At 49.4% G+C, this 15,606-nt stretch overlaps 1 protein-coding gene across 7 annotated transcripts in view; it reads right to left on the bottom strand.

Moving 5' to 3' along the window:
* The window catches only part of NTM (neurotrimin), a 403,323-nt gene extending 389,677 nt beyond the window's left edge, over positions 1 to 13,646 (bottom strand). For 6 of the 7 annotated variants that reach the window (XM_068554509.1, XM_068554508.1, XM_068554507.1 and 3 more), the window contains exon 1: positions 12,990 to 13,646. In XM_068554509.1, coding sequence (XP_068410610.1) covers positions 12,990 to 13,156 — 167 coding nt within the window. In that variant the 5' untranslated portion in view covers positions 13,157 to 13,646. The remainder of the gene's footprint in view (positions 1 to 12,989) is intronic. The other variant, XM_068554511.1, reaches the window with a different exon arrangement.
* Positions 13,647 to 15,606: the final 1,960 nt, after the last annotated feature.

The following is a 15,606-nucleotide window of genomic DNA, read 5'->3' on the forward strand; positions in this document are numbered from 1 at the left end:
TCTGCCAAATGGGACACGGTTTCCAAGGTAATTTGGGGCATCAACATCCAGATGGCGTAAGGAGAAAGAGCCTGAAGTATCTCACATGGGGGCTTTTTAGGGGCCAATCCAACAGAACTTTTTGCTCACCTTCCTTTGGGTAGAACTCTGTCACATGACCACACCTAAATTCAAAAGAGGCTGGGAAATGCAACTGGGAAAAGCTTTGGGCCAGGACGTGGATAAACAACTTATATATTTTTGAACAGCTAAGAATCTCTTCCTCAGATGTAAGGCACTGTACAGAGCAGAATGGATCCTGTTCTCATTCCCCACGTGGGAAACGGGGGCTGGGCACGCTTTTTTCTTAGCATCCCAAGGTGGGCTGTGACAGAGCCAGGACTAAAACTCAGGTCACCCTAGGGGAATGCCCTGGTGGTCCAGTGGTTAGGGCTCTGTGCTCTCACTGCCGTGGGTGCAGGTTCAATCCCCGGTTGGGGAACTAAGATCCCACAGGCAAGCGGCACGGCCAAAAAAAAAAAAAAAACAAACCTCAGATCACCCTAGCCTTAGACCTCTGCTCACGTTCCCAAAACAATGAAACTTACCAAGACTTTTCAAAATCCTCCTCTACCAAGATGCCCCTGTAGCTGCAGAATCTGCACCAACTATCGCCAGCCTGGGCTCCGGTGCCCATATTCTTGTTCCACGTGTCTCTGGGCAGTGGCCCCAGGATCATGGGACACAGCAGCACGATTTGCCCACGGCAGATACATTTCACGCTCTGTCCTTCCCCAGCTGTAAAAAGCTAATACTTCCTGAGTGCTGGGCACTGCTCTAGATGCCCCAGATTTCACTCCTGGATCAGTACTCCTGTTATTAGTTCCCTGAAACAATGACAAAACTGAGGCCCAGTGAGGTCAATCAAGGTGCCACAGGTCACACACCTGCAAAGTGGCAGAACCAGGACTTGAACCCAGAGAGAGGTTTCGCCCTAGACCCTGTGCTCAATCATCGTGCTCTACAGCCTTAAGGGAAAATTCCCTCCATCAAGAAAGTTTCAAATAAAATAATGGACATTGAATCCTGTGTTAAATTTCTAGGCCCACAGGCTGATTTCTGCCTACCTGCCATTTCCTTCCCTCCCCCCAAGTTCGTAGGCCTTAAGCTAGAAACTAATCCCGATTTTCAAGTGTTTATTAGATTTTGTATAAAACCGCTTGTGAAAGTGGCAATTTAAAGGTCCTTTAGCTTCTGCATGTGCAGACTTCATGAAGTATGTCACCCTGTCCCGTGATTCCCTCCGCAAGGCCTGTCCCACTCGCTGTCCTAGAAGACAAGGCTGGACCACACACACCCCATGTGAGCTCCGTGTGAGAACCCCCAAACCTAGACCAGTAAAGAGCTGCACCTGAGCCTCCTGTTTCCAACAAAAGATAAACAGTTTTCACCATTCGCCGCTTACTGTCATTCCTAACCAACCTTTCATTCGCTCGAAAAATACTCCTCGAGACACGCCATGTTCCAGGCAGTAATTTAGCCACTGTAAATGAGAGCAATAAAGTCAGTGGCCTTGGGGATCTTACATTTTAGTGGCAGAGGCAATAAATAAGTATCAGATAAATAAATAACAGAATTTCCTAAGTGTTAAGGGCTATGGGGAAAGCTGAAGCTAGGTAGGGGGACGGAGTGGTGTTAGGGCTGGGGTATGGCTATTTCAAACAGCATGGCCTGGAAGGTCCTCTCTGAGGATGGGGTATTGGAGCAGACACATGAATGGCATGAGGGAGCCATCATACAGCATTAGTGTGTCCTGGGAGAGGAAGGAGCATGTCCTCAGCAAGAATGGACTTGGTGGGTTCAAGAACGACAGGGAAGTTCCGTGAGCTACATCCTCGTGAGCAGGGCAGGAGGACAGAAGGTGTCTGATAGGTAGGCGGACACCAGCAATAAAGCCTTTTATGTGCATTTCATTCTAAATATAACTAACTGGAAGCCACTGTAGGGCTTTGAACACAGTGATGTGATTTGGTTTATGTTCTGGAATGACAACTTGGTCTACCAGGCGCAGATGGACTCCGGGAGAGCAGACGTGGTGGAAGCAGGAAGACCCGATGAGATGCCACGGGAACAGTCTTGGAAAGGGTGGATGGCAGCTTTGACTAGGCAGATAGTGTTCCAGATGGTGAAAACGGTCCGCTTCAGGATGCATCTTTTTTTTTTTTTTTTTTTTTAAATAAATTTATTTATTTATTTATTTTTGGCTGCGTTGGGTCTTCCCTGCTGCGCGCGGGCTTTCTCTAGTTGTGGTGCGCGGGCTTCTCATTGCGGTGGCTTCTCTTACTGCGGACCATGGACTGACTCTAGGCGTGCGGGCTTCAGCAGTTGTGGCTCGCGGGCTCAGTAGTTGTGGCTGCGGACTCTTGAGCGCAGGCTCATTAGTTGTGGCGCACGGGCTTAGCTGCTCCGTGGCATGTGGGATTTTCCCGGACCAGGGTTCAAACCCGTGTCCCCTGCGTTGGCAGGCGGATTCTTAAGCACTGAGCCACAAGGTAAGTCCCAGGATCTATCTTAAAAGTAAAGACACACAGGATTTATTGAAGGACTAGATGTAGCATAAGAGACAAAGAAAAAATATATCTATTAGGCTTTTGGACAGAGTAGCTGGATGAATGGTGGTGTCCATGCCCAAGATGGGGACAGATGGAGGGAAGCAAGTTGGTGGTAGCTGGCAATGGGTCACATGGAGCTGGTATCAAGAACACCGCCTGGGAGACAGAGTTTGAAACACGTGAGTCATAAAAGTGGATTTGAAGATTAACACTAGGATGTACAGCCTGGAGCTCCAGAGTGAAAGAGACTGGTCAGGTTAGAGAGTAGAAAACTGCAGCAGGAAAGGGGCTGAGGGTACGTGGTGTGTCCGTCAACGTAACTGGGGATCCTGAGAGATGGGAAGAGAAATGTGCTGAAGCCACAGTAAGTAATGAGGAGAACACCTCTCCAGCTTTCAGGCCTCATGGCAACAAGGATACAGGAGAGAAACAGCCACTGCTGATCGGACGCTAGGAGTGTAAATGATCCAGGAAACAGCCAAGTCTCAGATTAAGCAAAAGCTGAGGGGAACATTCACAGAAGAGAGCGGGGACACACTGGGGTTTCACTGGTGACAGATCATAGAGGCCAGAGGGTAACAAAAAGGTTCAGAAGATTAGAGAGAGTTTTGCAACTGGGTCAGATTATCGGATGTACAGGACCCTATGACAGTAAGAATCAAAAAATGATGCAGAGTCTGGTAGATCTTTGACTTCTGAGGTGGCTAATAAGATAACTGAGAAGTAAGATGCAATAGGGTTTGTCCTGATGGTCTATTAGGGAAAAAGAGAGTAATCAATTCTAACTACATTCCTACTCTGGGTCAGCTTCCTAGACATCTGTGATGGAGTCTGGGAGCTGATGACTGGGGGAGGAACAGTCATCCCAGGAGCATTGTACACAGAGATTATTTAAGCAATCTCTTTATAACACCCATGTGTATCAGTTTCTGGGTTTGTATAACAGAGCATTACAATCTGCATGGCTTGAAACAACAGAAATGTACTGTCTCACATTTCAGGGGGCCGGCAGTCTGAAATCAAGGTGCTGCAGGGCACATTCTCTGTGAAACCTGTAGGAGAGAATCCCTCCCTGCATCTTCCTAGCTCTGGTGCTTCATGCGCAACCTCTGGCACTCCTTGGCTTGCAGCCTCATTGCTCGAATGTCTCTGTCATCACATGGTTTTCTCCCTGTGTGTCAACTCTGTCTCCGCAGGTCATCTTCTTATCAGGACACCAGTTGTATTGCATTGGGGTCCCACCCTACTCCGGTGTGAATGCATCTGAATAACTAGTTACATCTGCAATGAACCTATTTCCAAATAAGGTCACATTCTGAGGTACTGGATGTGAGGACTTCAACAGATCTTTTTTTTTTTTTTGCAGGGAGTGATGCAATTCAACTCACAACACTGAAGTACTGCTTTTTCCAGTTTTCATGTATAACTTGTGCACCAAATAAAAAATAATCTGCATATATTTTTTCTTTCTTCCTCGTGGGTTCTGACCAGTTAGAATTGTTTTGGATTGAGCTTTCCTGATGAGTAAATGTGTCCAAAGATGATTATTCTGAGTGCAAGAGCACTTTTCCCCTCATCCACTATATTATAACCTGTTTGAAAGCCACAGAAGATCAAGAAATTATTTTCACACAAACATATCTTCCTTTCCTCTACGGGGCCAGCAAAGCTTTATCTGAAGGTTGACGTCAGTTTTGTCATTTTCCATCAGCCTGGTGGTTGATGCTGTTTTCATTAAAAATTCTATTATTTTAAAAAATCCATCAGCAAGATTGTAAGATTAATTCATATGTACTTTGTACAAGACAAATCTAACCTCTCAAAAGGTTTCTAAGCCAAAACATCTCATACTGACAAGGCAGCAAGTTGGCCAAATACACCCAAAGAAACCCAAATAACTCAACCATGTGAATCAATGAGATTTGGGAAAAACAGATCATGAACAACTGAGACTGCTATATATAATTTAAACTACTTTAAGCCCCATGGCACAGGGTGGCAACGAGAAGGATTGTTCCTGTAGTTCCGTCAGCGAATTCCGAGATCAGTGTCTCACGGCAGACACACTGGTCTTGCCCCAGAACTGCACGGGAGAAAAATGACCAAATGCAGAGAGGCCCCCTTTTCTCTTGTCACCATTGCTGTGGAAGTCCTGAGCTGGCCTCTCAGTGAACAGGTGGGAACGAGGGGAAATGCAATCACAGGGCTTCAAAGCTGGAAGGGCTTAACCACCCCCAACAGTCAATGGCATCCCTACCCTGGCTTTCCCAGCTGACTCCAGTGGACTTGTCATGGAAGAACCAGTCTTCCAAGGAAAAAAGGTCTACAAATCCTAAATCTATGCATGAACTCCTGACCCCATTATTTGTGTCAGATAACCTGGCTCCATAGAACCTTCCATATGTTTGTTGTTGTTGTTTTTTTATCTCGTAGGAAACTCATCTTCAGAGCCATGAACTGTCATAACTTTCTATGCAACAATCTTGTGATGAAAAATAAAGGAATACCTTTCTCCTCACTCCCTCTCTGATATAAACTAGCTCAAGAAATTATTTGAACAGAAGAAGATTCCTAGGATCTAAGCAGACGTGTAGGAGAAACACACAGAGAAGTATAATTAGACATGGACGGAGAGGCATTCCTCCCCTCATAGATCTTCCAGAAGCCAGACACAGTACATCTATCAAAGTGTTGCCACATGGGTGTTTAAGCTACAATAGGTTACAGTGAAAACTGCTAAATGTGTTACTGTTATATGTACACTCACATGCATACACATGTGTGTACATTTATACACATGGAAAGAAGGAGACTAATTATATAATTATAGACTAAGCTTTGTGTACATCGCTTCATTTTAACCCCAAACGACCCTTTGAGGTAGGTAGTAAATGTCCTCTTTATATGGAAGAATTTTTAAAACTTGCCCAAGATAACACAGAGAAAGTACTTGAGTCCGAGTTAGCAGAACCCTGTGGTAACAGTCCGTTTTCTCTCTGGCACACCACTCCCGCTGGAATATGGGTTAGGAAGGTCTGGTTTGCTGAAGAGCTCTGTCTCCTTCAATTGCACTCACCTGAAACATTCCTACTGCTTCCTCCCTGCCTTTGGCTCGCAAGTGCGATTCGAAATTGCATCCTAAACCCGACCAATTCTTGATTTCCTAACAACACTATTATTTGACCATCTGTATGATGTTAATGGTATTATTTATTTATTACACCAGGAACCCATCAACCTGCTCCCAAGGAAGCAAAATGATCTCAAATCATGCAAGAATAATGTTGCATTTTACCCATCAGTGGAGACTTTGAACTTAAGAGAATAAATGTGCCATTCATATTAATTATAATTTGTTCAGGCTTCCCCAGGAGAGACGCCAACGGTCCTATTCCTAGCGCAACAAAGAAGGAAATTTATGGGTGAAGGTGTCACCTATTCTGCCTCGCGCTGCTAGGGCCGCCAGAGAGACTGGCTTGTGGGCCTCAGAGAAGTGTGCTTCCACCTCAATGTGTGCAGTACCCCACTCCAGAGAGATACATGGTGATTCTGGGGAATTATTAACTCCCTGTGAGAGGGTCCGAGATTGCTGATATCTGAAGCAAACGGGTGGAAGAAGAACCACCCGTTTGGATAAAATTCTGACTTGAGCAATCTATGAAGACTCTATGATCCTCTGATGCGAAGGGACCTCTAGAGGCCAGCTGGGTCATTCCCTGTGTCCCCATCGTGCCACAGACCACACCACACCTGACCCACTCCCATACCCAATTCCTAAAATACCTCCAGAAAGGAGGTTCTTGTGCCCCCGAACAAGGAAGGACAACGAAATGCACTCGGTTTCTGGGAAGAGAAGAAGCTGGCCATGAAGAAAAGAAGGAACCGAATGAGGAAAGCCCTTCGGTACAAGAAGAGAATGAGCTTAGTGTTCATACAAAACTGGTTCTCAGCCCCAGGCACATTCACCATCCGACGGCGTGATCTGGGGAATGGCTCACTCTGCCTTCCAGTGCTTTGCTTTCGTGACCTGTAAAACTGGAATAATAACTGTATCCACCTCATGGAGCACCTATGAGCATTCAATAAGTCTCTGCTGGTAGACTGCTCAGTGCCTGTGTGACACATAGTAAACAGAGCTCTCCCACCCAGCCAGAGGCAGAACTGACAAAGGCTAAGAATGCCAGCTTTAGCAGCAGAGGGAAGCAGCAGTTAGGAGAGAGCGTGATGATAGATGTTAGCCAATTCTGTCAAAGGCACCCACAGTCAGTAAGATGCTTCTGCACTTAGTAGGACAAGGTGACCTTGTCTCAGGCACAGGTAGCCCTGAGCCAGGGCTCGCAGCTGCGGGATGCCGTGTGACTGGATGTCAGCTCCTTCGCACCCCTGCAGGAAGCCCTCTTTGTGGGAGACTGATTATCACTAGCCTCACTATCTGAAAAACCAGGTGGTTGAACTCCCCGCGCTCTGTAGTCCTTTCAAACTCAAAAGAAAAGAGAAGCATTTCTGCAAAGCACCGAACCTTGTAGGTGAGGAGTGCTGGAGACCCGGCTGCCCCTCTTCTGCAAGTTCTTCAGGTTCTCCTGACAGCCGGCATTGTCCTTTCTCCTCCTGCCCCACGTTCGACGGGGTTTTCAGTTTCTCCATTTTAGTTTTTGGCTCCTCAACAGGCTGTGTGTGCTTCCAGGAGCCTCCCTCCACAGCCCCATCTGTCCTTGCTCTTCTGAGCCCCGGTCCACCCAATGGATGCCTGGCAAGCCCCAGAGGTGAGCAAACAGGGGTCCACCCCGGTAGGGGCCAAAGCAGCCAGAGCAGCACCTGCTTCCTGAGTGGCATTGCTATTCTGAACAAGATAACTCATAAACAACAGATCAATAGTTACATGACCAGACACCCACTGACAGCAGACTCCAAATAGAAAGAAGGATGGGCAGAGAGGCACAGAAGGATGTGCCCCTCTTTATCTTGAAAATGCTAATTTCCCTGAGGTCTACCTGGGGTTGAGTACATCATCAGAGAGTAGCATTTCTTCAAAGGCTTAAGGACTGGAGAGGGGAGTGACCTGGCAGAAAAATGGCATATGTTATGGGTGCAGCTATGAAGTTAACAGACAATTGACACAGACCATCTGTGTCCTGGACAGAAAGACACCAGCTCAATTACTTACGTGTATCTGTAACCTCCTCAAGAACAACCTCACACCCAACATAGCACGGCCCAGACACAAATGACAGTGAGCCAGGAACACATCCGGGGCAAGGACAACACAAGACAACTCAGGAAAAAAGGGCAGAGAGGGCAAGGAGAAGATGGTGATCGCAGACATTCCTTCCTTCCTTCACTCATGCAACAGCTATTTACTGAGCACCTTCTACCTGCCAGACACGGCACAGAATAAGACAAGAGAAGGCACTCAGCCTCAAGGAAGTTACAACCCCGCTGGGGAAGACAGATCATGAGCAACTAACCAAATAAATGAATGGGAAAATCTCACATACAGATGATTGCTCTGAAGAAATAATCCAGGATGATATGCCAGCGTAAGCCTGGTGGAAGTGGTAGGGGATCACTTTTATTTGGGTGTCAGGAACAGCTTCGGGGAGGGGGTTCCACCTGAGCTAAGGCCAAAATGATGAAGAGCTGCCCATGGGAAGGTCTGGAGGAGGCGTACCTCCACAGTGGGGGCCATGCGTGGGAAGGCTCTGTAGCAAGAGTACGTTTTCTGTGTTCACAAAACAGGAAGACGGTCAGGATGTCTACAGCAGAGTGAGTGAAGGAAAGAGGGGGACCTGCACTCAGACTTTATTAGCAAGAGCGCTGGTCCAAGTCATGCACTAGGAACTAAGGACAGAAACCCGAAGAAGGTAGAGTTCTGGCCTCAAGAGGCCACGGAGCAGCTGGAGAGACTAACAGAGAATCCATCAGCTCCGAAAACGAAATGCTAAATGCTTTCCATGGTATGAATAACATGCCACAGTCTCCTACAGCTGGAAGGGGCCCCCATGGGTTTTCTCAAGTATGGAAACCACATTGTTCTCTGCTATTCTGTGGAACTGCTACACCGAAACCCAACTTCCGTCTTGTACATTTCTCAGACCTTTTATTTTTAACTCATATTTTTTAAAAAAGCACTTAGCAGATGACCCCCAAGGAAACAATTCACTTTACTGGTTGCGGCCTTATTTGGGGAATCCATGAAAACATGAAATGCATCCATCAAAGTTGTCCAGTGACATGCTGACATTTAGTGACGGTCTCTAATTAATGAGACCCACGCGCCGGGCCTCTCAGGCTCTCCTGCCCCCATCAGAGGAGTGCAGCCCACCCACTGGGAGAGAGGGCGCTCTTCTCTGACCACCGGTAGACCACCCACCCACGCGATCATGGGCACATCTGCCTCCACGGCTGATGACCTCTTCAACCTCTGCGTCCACAGCTTGGCCTTTTGAGTTGGACCCAAGGCCCTGGGGTGAGAAGCCTCAGCCTCAAGCCTTTCCACAACCAACACCCAGCTCATGCCCTTCCTGTGAGAACCACGCCACACATCTTAGTTGGTCGACCCCAGCTGTATAGAGCCTAGGGGATACTTTTGTTTGGTTTTCAGTCATCTCATCTGTTCAGTAAACATTTGGGAGCACACGGTGCTCAGGGCATCACAGAGCAGGATCCCCGCTTCCAAGAGCTAGCAGCTCCCCATCCACGTGGAGAAGGAAAACAGAGAGATAAACAACATTGCAAGACAGGGTGTGAGACAAAATGAGCGGAGAGACGATGCCAAGTCTCCGCAAGGAGTCGCGAGAACACAGAATGCGGTGGGGAAAGCTCGCCCTGCAAAGTCAAGGGGTCAGCATTCCAGCTCGGCCACGCGCTAACTTGTGTGATTTCAGGTAAATTCCCCTCTCCGGGCCTCAGCGTCCTCATCTATAGAACAGACATAACTTAGTCTATTTCAGAGAGTTGTTGTGAGGATTAATTGTGAGTAACTAACCAATAACTGATAGTACTATTCATCATTCAACATTATTACTACTACTCCTCATAATCTGGCTTCCAAATCTCTTAGCTGTGCAACCTTAATCAAATTATGTAAACTCAGTTTTCTCATCTGTAAAATGGGGATAATCATAGCACCTACAACCAGAGGGGTTGTATTAGGGTTAAATGTTAATGTTATGAGGTTGGATGATGGGTGAGATAGTGTGCAAAACACTTAGAATACTCCCTAAGACATAGTGAGTATTGGAGAAACTTCAGTTCATGTTATTATTATTGCATATTCTATTTTATGAAACCTCACCCTTTTTAAAAAAATAGCGTGCAGACTACTGGCAGGAGGGCAGAAAGACTAGGAGACTGCAAATTGTCTGTAATTCTATTCAGACTGTGGATGCCGTATTAGGTGAAAGGTTTCCCAATATGTCTACAAGGATCATTAGTGTTAATTGGAGGAAATAAAACATTCTAAAAAGTTTCCTCACATTAGAATCTGCTGCTGAAGCATTCGTTCTTTGGGAACTGCAAAAGATCCTCAAAAAATGAAACTGGTGAGAACAAAGCAGAATAAAATGAAATTAGAGCAAAAAAGTCCTCTGCTGGTTGAGAAGAAAACTACAAGCATGAACCTCAGGGTCACCTACGGTGACAGGGAGAGGGTGGTTCTCAGGGCAGAGCAGGGATGGCTGTGGTCTGTGTAGCTTGGTCACATGCTGAACGAAAAAGAAAGAGGTGAGGATGGGAGGAAGGAAAGAAGGGAGGAAGGGAGGGAGGAAAGAAAGAAGGACAGGGAGGGAAGACAAAAGAAGGAAGAGACGACCCACATACACACAATAAAAGCAGAAGGGAAATAACGCAGAGCCCTGAACCACTCGATTGTTGCAACCTGGAATCAGGTTGTGTGCAAATTTAGCAATCTCTATGCAAACAAAATACATTCTGAAATTCCTACTTGCTTCTTTGCACACAGCATCACAAAATGCAGAGCCTGTGTTTGAGGGTTTAAGGGCTTCCGCTCCACAGAAGTGCAGCCCAACACAGGGGCCCCTCCTCGTCTAGTGCGGGAGGGCCTGAGGAGGACGATGGCCATCCTGTGGAGGCTTGAGCGCCATCTGCACGGTCCACCTGCTGCCCCGCTCACATCCTAAATTAGGCCCATGGCCAACAGGTTGGTGTCACGCAGATCTCACCTCCTCTAATCCCTGCCCTGTGGGGCTCCCTCCACTGGGAGGGTCTTCCTCCTACTTGTCGGGAAGACAGTCAGTCTCAGTGGCTGGCCCTGGACGTCAGGAGATGTTCCAGGAGGGCCTTTTTATGCCAGGGCTGGGCTGAGAAAGCCCCACCATATCCCACTCCCTCCATCTACAACCAGTCAAGCCCAGTGAGTCTACAGCATATGTGACAATGCAAACAAACGTGAGTGCACGAGAGACAAGGAGAGGGGCCCGGAGTGAGTCAGGAAGAGGCATGGAAGCAGAGACAAAGAAAGAGAAGCCAGCCGGTACACGATAACGCGATTTTTCAGAGGGGCTGCTCCAGGCCCCAGCTGAGCATCTGACAAATCCAGCAGAGTCCTGACTCTCATGAGCCTGGGGACTGCCCTCTGAAGACCAGATCCCGGCCTGCCCAAATCCCCTCATTGTTCCTATGATGTGGCAGCTACGTCTGTCAAGGCCCCTTGGCTACTTCTTTATCCCCAAATCTCTACAGAGCTGACTGCCTTCCCCCTTCTCCTTGAAAGCACCTTCCCATCCGTTTCTAAAATGTTCTCAGTATGATACTGTCTCCATCTTATTTCTTGAGGGCTATATCTTGCAGCCAAGGGTTAGGGAAAAGGGGGCATCCAGAGGACACTAAATGCCATCGACTACATTGCTTTAGAGGTTTGTTTTTGTTTTCCTTTCTAAGTAGTCTGAAATCAGGGCATATTTAAAGTTTCCATGAAATCCTTTATAAAGCAGATACACAGTTATTTCAGGTGTGAGGTGTGAGGCAGTTAGACATTTAACCTTTGCTCAAAATAGTCCCTAACTCAGGGCTCAGTGGAGGAGGTGGGTTTCCAGAACCAGTGAGTACCCTGGGGGCATGAGCGTTAGCTCGCCAAAGACAAAGGAGCATGGGTGCTTGCAGACTATGACAGGCCCATAAATCACACGCTTCCTTTGGCAATGTTCTGACAAGTCAGCTCTGTAACCCAGTGTCCCTTTTGCAACATTTTCTATCCCGTGGGTATTGCCTTACATGCACCATCCATAAACCTTAGAAGAGCTACCTTAGACAGTCACAAAAGGTGTAAAAGAGTGGGCACCAACACCAAGGTTCTCTCTCCAAGAATCTTCATGTACAAAGGATGGGAATATTGCCATACTGCCTTAGAGTCAGCTCAATGGCCCAGTCTGGAAAACTTTATTTAAGCAGGCATACATTCTTCCCATGAATCTTCTTAACTTCTACCTCCTGCTGACTCTCATAAAATTCCAGAGAGTTAAGATCTCCCATTGCAATCACTAATTCTGTGTTGCCCTTCTGTGAGTGGTATGGTTTGTAGACACTGGAAATTGAGTTAGCATTTCAGGAGGCCGGGGGAAAAGGGAGACAGATTCATCCTACCTTACTCAAAACATAGTCAAGATTCTTCTTCTCCTTCTCCAATTCCTGTCAGCCTTAACCCCAGACGTCAAGCAGGACCCAAGTCAACACTGAGACCCAGTTTCCATTTGGGAGATGAGTTTTGAACAATACTGCTTTCGTGGACAGCACAGCTAACCAAAGTAAACGATCTTTTCCACAGACAAATCAGACTCATCTTCATGGCTTCAATCTCAGAAAGCCATGTTCAGACAGAGAAAGCATGTCCCTCTGGCTACCAGCTCACGGCATGAAGACACCCCAGGAAAGCTAAGACACAGTCAGACCCAGGACGAAACAGCAGCTCTGCCAGAGTACGGGAGCGGGGCTGGCAACACCCCGTGGCACAGGCAGAGTGACGGCATTCACAGGAAGCCAGACCCGGCCTTTGGGACTCATTAACGCCAGAGAAGACTGTCCACGCTGAGCCCCAGCCAGGCCGCCAGTCACCGCGGCCACCGGTTTCAGGTACAGACAGTGCTCAGGCCACTGGCCTCCATCTCAGAGACCCCCTGGCCCAGCCTCCCCTCCTGCTTACCAAGTCCTGAGCCTAGGAGGCCAGTTTGGGGGAAACGTTTCATCTCTGGAAACTCTGAGCGTTTCCCTGTGACCACCACCTTTCCGGGGCAGAGCACCCAGCTCCGCCATGAATTGTGCAGCCCAGGGAAGCGGCGACCTCCCTGCCAGCAGCTGCAGAAAACACACCTGCACCTCTCCCCCCTCTCCCCCCATCCCCTGCACAAATCACTGTCGATTCAGAGAAGAATGGCGGCTCCCTACCTGAGGGTGGCGCTCTCCCCCTGCCGGACCGTCACGTTGTCCATCGCTTTGGGGAAGGTGGCATCTCCGCTGCGCACCGGCACTCCTGTGGGTACAAGGAACAGCAGCCTGAGAGACACGACCACGAGGCACTTCCAGGGCAGGAACAGGTACCCACAGGCCCCCATCCTCGACGGCCACAACTTCCCAGAACTCCGGCAGCCGCTCGGCACACGCCCCCTGGGCGCGCACAGGAAGTGAGTGGGTGGGGTGGGGTGAGGCGGGGGAGCGAGCGCGGGGACCCGGAGGCGCGGGCAGGAGAAAAGCGCGCAGACTCCTGCAAGTCTGGTGTTCCTCCCCAAAACCAGCCTCAGCGCTCCAGCCTCGGAGAAGCGGTTTCCACGGAGAACATCCAAAGGGGGCTCCCTCGGTGCTGCTTCGGCCGGGAAGGTGGCCGAGAGAGGCGAAGAGCAAAGACAGGTGCAAAGGTGCGGGCGCGTCTCAGGAGCCCCTTCCTCCCGTTAACAGCTCAGGCATGGCACTTTGGAGAGGAGAGCGCACTTTGGTACCAAAAGGGGACAGGGAGTGGGTTAGATCCGGCTACCCAGAGATGGTCTGAATTCCTCAGTTCCAACAAGGGCAAATCCAACACTTTCTTTATAAGTTTCCGAGGCAGGGTGGCCAGCAGGACACAGTCTGTAACAATAGCAGAGCCGGAAAGTGGAACACGCAGGAGGCGCAGGGGTGAGCCAGGAGGAGAGGCTACGCCGGGCTTCGCGCGATCCGGACCGGGGATGCTGCTGCAGCAGCCGCCTCGGTCAACTTCGCCCAAATGCGCGCTGCAGCTGCCGCGAGGCGGCCGGTCTCGGCTGGGCGGTCTCCGCGGCGGCGGCGGCGGCGGCGGCCGAGGCGGGAGCGCACGGCGGCGGACGCCCGCTCGCTCGCTCGCTCGCTCGCTCGCTCGCTGGGGAAGGCGAGGGGCTGCCGGGCCCCGGAGCCGCGAGGACGCCACGCTCAGCGGCCGCCCCCGGCCTCCGCGCCGCGGGCCTCCCGGGAGCAGCCCCGACGCGCGCGGGCCCAGACCGCCGGGGTTGTCATGGCAGCAGCTCCATCGCTGACCGCCGCTCTCCGCCGTGCAGGCGCCGAGCGAGCGGGCGGACCGCGCGCCTCCCGGCGGGCGGCGGGCGCGGGGCGCAGGCGCCCACCTTAACCCCCGCCGCGCCGCGCCGCGCCGCGCCGCGCCGCGCCGGGGCCGCAGGCGCCCAGGCGGGGAGTTTAACCGCTTCCCCCCTTGAAGAGCTGTCACTTGCAAATTAAGAAGAAATGCAAAGTTACTACACAGCCTCAATAAGCGCAAGACGTCTTAAGAAGGGTCACAAACTAATTAACTAGGAAAAGGAAACTGCAGCATGCATGCGTGCACCTTTAAAATTATCAGATTAATTCATTAGCATTTAGAGTAAATTTAAAGTGTTGGGGGGACGTTTTAGAATCATCTCATTTTTATTCAACAGGCAACGCCCACCCCACCGCCACCCCCCAAAAGCTACTTCAAACACCATTCTAAATAGAGATCTTTCCATATATAAAACAAATGCAAAATCACAGAAGCCTCTTCGTGTGCGAAACTGGCAAAACCGCATCAAAATTTTGGTCAAGTTCCGACACTGACTTACATTCTTTATTCTTGTTTTGTCGACATTAAAAGATGCTAGCCCTGCAAAGTGCTCACTCAGATGAATGAGTGTGAACCCCTGGCTCTGTTGATACAGAGGATTCCCAAGTGTCCTGGGCTTCACACTCCCGCAGAGCTGATTTCCTCTTAAGAGGTGTGTTTTTCAGATTCTTGAAACCCAGGGAAAAACTGCATTGGCCTCAGTTGCTGTCACTTCTCCTCTTTGGCTGCTGTGGGTCCCTCTGTGCCTACATCTGCATGTTTCCTCTCACTTCAGCTCTGATGGAACGCAGTTCCTTCCAGCCTGGGCCTGGCTCCTGAGGGAGGGGGGAAGCCCAGAGCGGCACAGCCCACCCCACGTGCTAACACCAACATGTTCTCTGCTCAGGGACTCCTGTCTGAGCTCCCTGCACTGACCCAGATTCTCCCTGGGGACAGAGAGGAAGCAGCCGTGGCTTTGTTTTTCCCCTAGACGCTCTCTCAAATCCAACCAGGAAGCTCTTTTTTAAAACAACAGTTAAGTAACAACAACAACAACAAATGTTCTTCCCAAAAGCCATCCAGCCACCACCAAAGAGACTGAATCATTCTAACTGAATCACTGTAACCATAAGGGTCCTGGTGCCATAAAAGCGCATGCATCTTTCAACTGGTCACCCCACTTACGTGTAGATAAAACGCGTGTGAGTGATACACAAGCACCTCACTCATCATACCCCGGTCACTCACTCCAACTGCCCTGGATTGGAAGGGACGGAGGTGGGTGTGCAGCTGTGGAAGCCACGCTCCAAGGTAACAAAGAAAGACTGAGAAGGCATGGCTTCCTCCTTTAACAGGTGACCAGAGAGTGTACAACAACGTAAAGTCAAGCAACTCACACTGAAGATCTCAATTAATCCATCATTTCGCCCATTTTCCCCTCGTCTCCTCTGTTGACTTTTCCAATATTAAATTCTCAGGGAA

The sequence above is a fragment of the Eschrichtius robustus genome, chromosome 11, assembly GCF_028021215.1.
Source record: "Eschrichtius robustus isolate mEscRob2 chromosome 11, mEscRob2.pri, whole genome shotgun sequence".
In the NCBI taxonomy this organism is placed as follows: domain Eukaryota; kingdom Metazoa; phylum Chordata; class Mammalia; order Artiodactyla; family Eschrichtiidae; genus Eschrichtius; species Eschrichtius robustus.